The 8,397-nt window shown below is 45.5% G+C and overlaps 1 protein-coding gene across 1 annotated transcript; it reads left to right on the top strand.

The window, feature by feature from the left end:
- Positions 1-6,074: 6,074 nt before the first annotated feature.
- Positions 6,075-7,004, top strand: LOC102376816 (olfactory receptor 4S2-like). Its single transcript, XM_014524857.1, has one exon. The coding sequence runs from the start codon at positions 6,075-6,077 to the stop codon at positions 7,002-7,004; it is 930 nt and encodes a 309-aa protein (XP_014380343.1).
- The last annotated feature ends 1,393 nt before the right edge of the window (positions 7,005-8,397 follow it).

The raw sequence follows: 8,397 nt of genomic DNA, 5'->3' as shown, positions 1-8,397 counted from the left end.
GCTCGAGCAAATAAACTGCAGTAAAGCCTTTCCTCATTTTTCCTAGTTCCTATGCAGCTAGACAATGGACTCCAGGGAGTTTTCTCCCATGACACTTCTTGCTGTCAATTCCTTTATAAAACGACAGGCTCTGTGAAAGTTTGGTTTGGGTACCATTGATGCTGCTGCTGATGCTACTGCTGTTGAGCCAGCTAAGTTATTGTACCTGTTGTCACATAAAGTAGAGGACTGGGCGTGAGGCTGTAGGGGAGGAGCAGGCCTCAGTGGGGCACACTGCTGTGTTGTGCAGAGGCCCCAGCACCAGAAAGGGCACACCTTAACACACACACAATTGCACCCACCCACATGACGAGTTTTGCCTGCCAGCAGCTTGTGGTGCAGGGCCTCGGGCGACATTCTCCCCCAACAAGCAAGCTGGCATGCTTCATGGCCTGGCAGGGCCCAGCACTCAGGCCTGCACTATATTTAACCCCCCTGTGCCCCAGGACAGACGCTGTCGCCCAAGCACCCACCCACATGACGAGTTCTGGCTGTCAGCAGCTTGAGGTGCAGTTCCCCCCAAACCTCTGCACTGATCTTCTTGAAACTTGGCAGGCTTTGTGGCCTCACCAGTGGCTACTACTCCTACAGTTTTCACCCCCCTGTGTTGTAATACATAGACGTGATAGGAGTTTTGCTTTCAAGGATTTGGGGTGCAGTTCCCCCCAAACCCCTGCACTGATCTTGAAACTTGGCAGGCTTCATGATCTCTGAAGAGGCTACTACCCCTGTAAGCTGCAGCCAAATCAGAGCTAAAATAACAAAGTTACAGATTTTTCATTCACCCCCCATTATAACCTATAGCTGTATCTCCGAGGTGGCTCCGAAGCTTCAGCGCCGTTTTGGCCAGATCGAAGCGGCAAACCAATCCGGAGCTCCAGATCGGATCGTGGCCATCTGAAGTGGCCAGATCCGAGGCTGGATCAGATTGCTGCCAACTTTCACAGGCCTACTAAAAAGCATGACAAAAGCATATTTAGTACCTACCCAACAGTTCTGAATGAAGCAGAAGATACAGAAGCTATGCTCACTTTTACTGAAGAACATGGCCTCCTGTTGGAGCTGGGCCATTGTGCAACCAACAGTGTAACTCATGGTGCAATTCTATACATGCATTTACTCCAGCCTAGATTTACTGTGCAGTAATCTACTGCACAGTGGGTGCTTCTACATGAGATGTTTAACTTCACATTAGCATAGTTCACTGTGAAGCAAGCATGTGCATCTACACATGCACATGCTTACTTCACAGTTAATGTCCTCAATATTGAGTAAATTTGTTACCTGTAAACACAGTTAGAAAATTTACTCAGCATTAGTAATGATAGTATAGTGCTAGTATAGATGCCTGAGCAGGATCAAAATCTGCTCCCAGTCAGCCATCCACTAGGGGGCAGGAGATTGCTCCCCATCCCTGGGAGCTGCCAGCTGCTGGGATGGGCTCCACCAGAGGAAACAGGGCAGGGACTATGTCCCCCTGCACTGGCAACAGGGACCTCTAAGCCCCCCACTCTAAAATCACAACTGGAGAGTGGGGGCTGCAAGATACTTATATGCCAGCCCCTGCTACACCATCATGTTTGGGAAGTGAGGGATGGGAGACCCTTATTTCCCAGGACCATCTCCATGACCATGGAGCTGCTGCTGGGAGGTGCTTATCTCCCAGCCTGAGCTCCATGGTCAGGGGCTCAGGGTAGGAGATAAGGGTCTCCCAAACTTAGCTCTATAACCGTGGAGCTCAGGCTGGTAGATAAGCATCTTCCAGCAGTGGCCCCATGGGCATGGAGGCACTGCTGAGAGATAAAAGCCCCTCAGCGCAAGCCCCCAGCGACAGAGCTTAGACTCAGAGATAAGCATCTCCCACAAGTGGTTGTGAAGCAGATGCTGGGAGCTTTGTGCTGGAGGAGGCTCAGGAGCTGCAAGTGTGGAGCTGGGAGGGGAACAAACTCACAAAGTTGGGCAAGGAACAAGTTCCCCAGCCCCAACTTGCATGCCTAGGTGGGGACAATGTCCTCCTGCCCCAGCAGGAGGGAGCTTTCTGCTCCGGCTCCCAGATCATGATTGCAGGGCGACGGCTGGGAGCAAGCTTCCCAGCCACCACTCCACAATTGCAATTGCAATAACGGAGCAGGGGTTGAGAGCTCCTTGCATATGGACAGTTCCCCACCCAGCCTGCAATTGGCTCAGACCTGCCCCTGACCAGGACAGTTCCCAGCCAGCCCCAGGCTGTTCAGGGAGGTATGTGCAGCCAGGAGATGGCTGGGGACTGGTGGGGCTGCATGGGGTGGGCAGCAAAGAGATCCCAGCATGGATCTCTTCTCCCTGCAGAGCCAGGTTACATGGCAGGACAGTGTTGGTCCCTGTTGTGTGACCTGGCTCTGCTGGGAGCAGAGATCTGGGGCAGCATGGAGTGGGCAATGGCAGCGAGGAAACCACCAGTGTGCATCTCTGCTCCCTGTGGAGCTGAGTCATGTGGCAGGGACCAGCTGGCTTGCTCACCACTCTGCACTGCTTCCCTGCCTTGTGACCTGGTATGACAGGAATCAGAGATCCGCATGAGGGTCTCCTCACCTGCATGGAGGGCAGTGGCCCTCCCCCAAATTAGCTACCCATGGCCCCTTCCTGCTCTCTGCTTGGGCCCTGCAGCCCCTGGCCCCAAGCTTCACCCGGCTGGGTGGGGCTGTACGAAGCTTGCCTTGCAGCCCATTTGAAACAGATTTGGAGGAGACTCAGCAGAACCAAATCTCCAAAACAGATTCAGCTGAAATGAAACAGGGGTGGGCAGATGAGAACAGGATGGGTTTCAACACTGACAAGTGCAAGGTACTGCACCTGGGGGGGAAGAACCAACAGTATACCTACCGGCCGGGGAACTCCCTTCTTGTAAGCACAGAGGCAGAAAAGGATCTTGGAGTCATTATTGATGCCAAAATGAACATGGGCTGACAGTGTGGGGACGCAATCAGGAAGGCCAACCGTATTTTGTCATGCATCCACAGATACATCTCAAGCAGGTCCAAGGAGGTGATCCTCCCCCTCTATGTGACACTGGTCAGGCCAAAGTTGGAGTACTGCATCCAGTTCTGGGCGTCGCACTTCAGGAGGGATGTGGAAAACTTGCAGCGTGTACAGAGGAGGGCCACCTGCATGATCAGGAGTCAGCAGGGCAGGTCCTACGAGTAGAGGCTAAGGGACCTGAACCTGTTCAGCCTCCACAAGAGAAGGCTGAGGGGGGATCTAGTGGCCTGTTACAAACTACGCAGAGGGGACCAGCAGGCATTGGTGGGGGGGGTGTCCCTGTTCCCCCAAGCACTACCAGGAGTGACTAGAAATAACGGTCACAAGCTGGCAGAGGGTAGATTTAGGCTAGATATCAGGAGGTGCTACTTCACTGTCAGGGTGGCTAGGATCTGGAACCAACTTCCAAGGGAAGTGGTGCTCGCTCCTACCCTGGGGGTCTTTAAGAGGAGGTTAGACGAACACCTTGCCGGGGTCGTTTGACCCCAGTACTCTTTCCTGCCATGGCAGGGGTCGGACTGGATGATCTGCTCAGGTCCCTTCCAACCCTGCCAACTATGAAACTATGAAACAGGACAGTGATCTGAAACATCAAAACAAATCACTGTCCTCCGAAATGGCTGAATCTGAAACCAAATTGAAACACAGCCATTTCAAACAGTGCTACTAAATAGAAGATTATAACAGTTCTGGTTACAACTGTGGTCCAAGCAAGGTTGTGAGGTAAGGTATTTATGAACAAGAGACTGCCAAATGTGTTGAGTATGATCCACTGATAAACCCTGGACTTGCAGCAGGAGTCACACAGCCAGGAGACAAGTCAAGATCAGGATGCAGTCTCATGCAGCCAGAAGCTGAGTTACAAGGTCTGGAGCCCAAGGCCAGGGCCAATAAGGCCAGAAGCCAAGAGTCAGAAGCAAGTGTCTTGCAGCAAGGCAGTTATCATTCTAAAGTTAATCTGCTGAATGGCCTGCAATCCATTGCTCCTAGTAGACTTAATCCAGTTTAATACCTTTTTTATACAAGATGTCCAATAATGGGCATACACTACTGAGGGAATAAAAGTTCTAGGTTCAGATCCCAGATATCCTGAGACACAACATTTTTCAAACCCTTATTAAGTAGGTAGGTGACAGGACAATGGGTTAAATCTGAACAAGTGATTGCCATTTGGATGACCTCAAATTTGTAGGTCCATCTCTGGGTGAGATCATGGAGGCATTTGCATCTACTTTAAAAGGAGAAACTGTAACAAGCTAAAGGGGACTGAAGCTGAAAGCAACACTGAAAGTTTACCTAAACTCATGCCTAAAGTAAGCTAGATCAGCTGATTTTTAATTAACAATTTCCAACTGAGAAGCCTTTAATTCCTCTGGGAAGCTCATCATTGGGGGGTTGATGTGCTACCATTATAGGATGTTCTCTTATGCATTCATTCTCTCAGTGAAGGGAGAAAACAGCTTTCTCAAAGTCCCTTTTGTAACCTAGACTCTAGAAAGAGAAGTTTGGATGTAAAGTCTTAGATAAGATTCTGTTCAAGACGCAGATGCATCCTCTGAGGAGGAGGGAGACTTTGTCTGAAAAGATTCAAGAGTTCTGACATCAAAATACATCTCTAATTTACTAACATGGTTCTTACTTACAGCAAGGATGATATGAATAGTAGGTTTATGAACAATGGGCTTTAGATTAAATTTAGAAACAATAAATAGTACAATGTATATTGCCAGTGGGGTAGGAGAGAAGAAGTGCGGGGAGTCATATACAAAATCATCCTCATCGTTTTTTGGGTACTTAATACTGTTCAGACCTGAGTGTCCTACTGACAGAGGGAGGATTAAGAAGTCAAGTCCATCATCTCCAGGCAAGTATTGGAAACTAAGAATGAATGAAATTAAAAGATTTTTTTCAGCCTGCCTTAGTACTTCATGGGTTTTTTTTCCTCTCTCCCACATGCACACATGTCAAATAAAATACTTTTTTTCTTTATTTAAGGATTTCAGGTCATTCTAAGTCTGCCTGTGGTTCAGAATTTAATTGAGTATGATGAAATCTTCTAAAGCAAATTTATACATCTCCCTTTAATACAGTTTGTATAATTAATAATTTGCTAAGTCACCTTGTATTTACTTTCAACAGTTAGGGACTATCCTTTATAACGAGTTATATGTTAGGTCCTATCTGTTCTTGTTTTTTATTATTGTTGTAGTAGTAGTTATTATTATGTACTTTGTCTTAGCCTAAGACCATACTGCACAACATCAGAAAGATAAAAATAAGTATTAGTAACCATGCCACTTGAAAAATGAATATATATATATATATATAAAACAGCAGAAACTCCCTATACCTGAAGAGGGGTGACTGTGGCCGAAACCTTGCCAATAACTTTTTTCCCACCTACTCAGTGTAATAAAAGATATCACATCTACTCAAAGATCCTTGCTAGCAAATCAACTGCACAATATGAAAAATGACAGCTCTAATTTTTTTAGCATTCTACTGTCTGAAGCAGTTTTCTGTCACACAAATAGATAGTGCTTATATGAAGAAGCAAAAGGAAATTCAAATTTTCTATGGAAAAAAAATCCATTTTTAGTTGCTTGTAAATACTGTTCATCCTGTGTTTAACTATGGGTTTTACATTCTTGCCTAGGATTCCAGCAAGAAGAAGCTCAAGTAATGGAGAAAATAAAGCATTTGAAATAGGCAAGTGAACTTTCCTATTTTGCCTTGCTAAACTGTATCTAGATATATAAGCTGGAAGGCACTGTTAATTAATTTCCAGAATACCTGCCAATAGTTAATATTAACAAAAAATAAAAGAGTTTAAATCAAAATACTACAATCTATAAAATATCCCTAAAAAGAGAGTAACTGTACTTTAGTTGATGACTAACGAGGTGCAATCAGGGAGGCAGAAGATTCCCCTTCAAATTACTTTTGTGTTCTTATTTTTGTGTCACAACAGGTGAAATAATCCTTTGTCATTCAGCATTCATTTTCCCTGCTAATACATGGAGGCTACACAGAATGTGACAGAATTCATCTTATTGGGACTCTCACAGAATCAGGTGTTAGAACGATTCTTTTTTGTTCTGTTTTTACTTATCTACATTGTGAACATACTCGGAAACTTTCTTATCATTGTCACTATCAAAAACAGTGAAAGTCTGAAGTCCCCCATGTATTTCTTCCTGAGCTACCTGTCTTTTGTAGACATGTGCCTTTCCTCCTCCACAGCCCCCAAACTGATGGCAGACCTCCTGACAGAGAAGAAAACAATCTCCTTCACTGGTTGCATGGCACAGCTGTTCTTCTCCCATTTCTTTGGTGGTACAGAGATGTTCCTTCTCACAGTTATGGCATACGACCGTTACATTGCTATCTGCAAACCTCTCCATTACACAACTATCATGACTAGACGTGTGTGTGGCTGGCTGGTTATAGCTTCCTCAGTGGGAAGCTTTCTACATTCCATTGTACAGACTCTTCTGACAAGTCAGCTCTCCTTCTGTGGGCCCAATGAGATTGATCACTTTGGCTGTGATGTGTACCCTTTGATGCAACTGGCATGTAGTGACACATATATTGTTAGCATCATGGTTATTGCCAATAGTGGGATGATGTCCCTGATTTGTTTTGTTGTGCTAATGGTATCCTATCTTGTCATCTTAATCTCTTTGAGAACTCATTCTTCTGAAGGGCGTCGCAAAGCCCTTTCCACCTGTACTTCCCACATCACTGTAGTGATTATATATTTTGGACCTTGCATCTTCATTTACCTACGCCCATCTACCACTTACTCAGAGGATAAGATGGTCACTGTGTTCTACACCATTATCACTCCCATACTGAATCCATTAATCTACACCCTGAGAAACAAGGAGGTGAAAAATGCTATTAGAAATTTATGGAGCACAAGAGTAACTTCCAGAAGGAAATGAAAAATGAGATGTATCCAATGATGCTCCTTCTACCAACTGGTGTTGAAATAATAACATTGAGTTTGGATTTTGGAGAAAAAAGATTTTACTCCCCTGGGCAATTAACGTACAGTGAGGATTCCCAGTGCTTTTCATCTCACTGCTACTTAAATTCTTTACAATTAAATAGAATATTTGCAATATTTAAGGCTGACTGAAGTATGGAAAGCTTTTCTATGGTTGTTCAAATATTACAATTGTGTTGGATTAATGTTCTTGGATTTTTTGTTTTGTTTTATTTGTTTTGATTAGTCTAGTAGCATTTCTTGAAAGTGACTATTATTTTGCTGCAGACATATATAGCCCAGACGATGACAATTGTATTTTTGTTTCTCTCAATGTCCTACAGTAACTATTGCTATCACAGGAACAAGTTTGCAAAAATTAGAGGCACAATTCAATTTTAATCTTACAATCCATAATTGTCATAAAGTCCTTATGAAGGAAGCAAAGGTATTTTGGTGACATCTTTCAGCCAGGTGTGTAGCTCAAGGAGATGCTGTATAGGCTTTTAGAGAATAAAGTGCCTTTCCTGACTTTCCCTTACTTTGTGCCCAAACCTTGTGTAATACGGCCACAGTGCAGGAGATCTCTATGAACCATGCCATCCCAGGTTGTGAGAGTCAGATGCACCCTGACCTCATCATCACCAATGAGGAGGCCAAGAAGATTGTGATAGTAGATTTGACCATGCCCTTTGAGAACCAGCACCAAGCCTTCACCAATGCCTAGGTTCACAAGTGAAAGAAGTACACCCCACTGGCTGACATCCTGCGGAACTGTGGCTACGAAGTGACAGTGGATGCACTCATCATGGGAGAGCTCGGAGCCTGGGACCCCAGAAACGAAAGCATCCTGCGTGACTGCCGCATCTCCCACCACTACACCAAGTTGATGGGGTGACTCATGGTGTCCAACACCATCTGCTGGTCCCGTGACATCTATGTTGGGCACATCATGGGCCAGTACTAGTACACCAACACTGCCAGAATGACTGCCACCAGACTGAACCCAGAGGGAACCGTCTGAACCCCCCTCTACACCTAATGGACCATGAGAGAGATCTTCAAACATGGACCAGTCCACTCCACCCAAAAAGGAGCCCTGCGATAGGACTCTATGGACTGAGTAACTTCTTCAACCTATTCCCCTCCACCATTGTGGACTATTGTACAGGTTTGTGTACATCTATCTTCTTTTCCTTTCAGCATTGCAACCCCCTCCCTCCCCTTCCTCCACCCTCCCCATCCCCCAGCTTAATTGGCTAACATTAAAGATACGTAACCTAGCTGTGTTCCCCTCCTCATCCCTACACCCTCCTATGTTAGTCCCTCACTTGGGCACTTTGTATTTT

This window comes from Alligator sinensis, unplaced genomic scaffold, assembly GCF_000455745.1.
Source record: "Alligator sinensis unplaced genomic scaffold, ASM45574v1 scaffold706_1, whole genome shotgun sequence".
Taxonomy (NCBI): Eukaryota; Metazoa; Chordata; order Crocodylia; family Alligatoridae; genus Alligator; species Alligator sinensis.
Note: the sequence above shows the minus strand (reverse complement) of the source record. Positions and strands in the feature narration are given on the sequence as shown.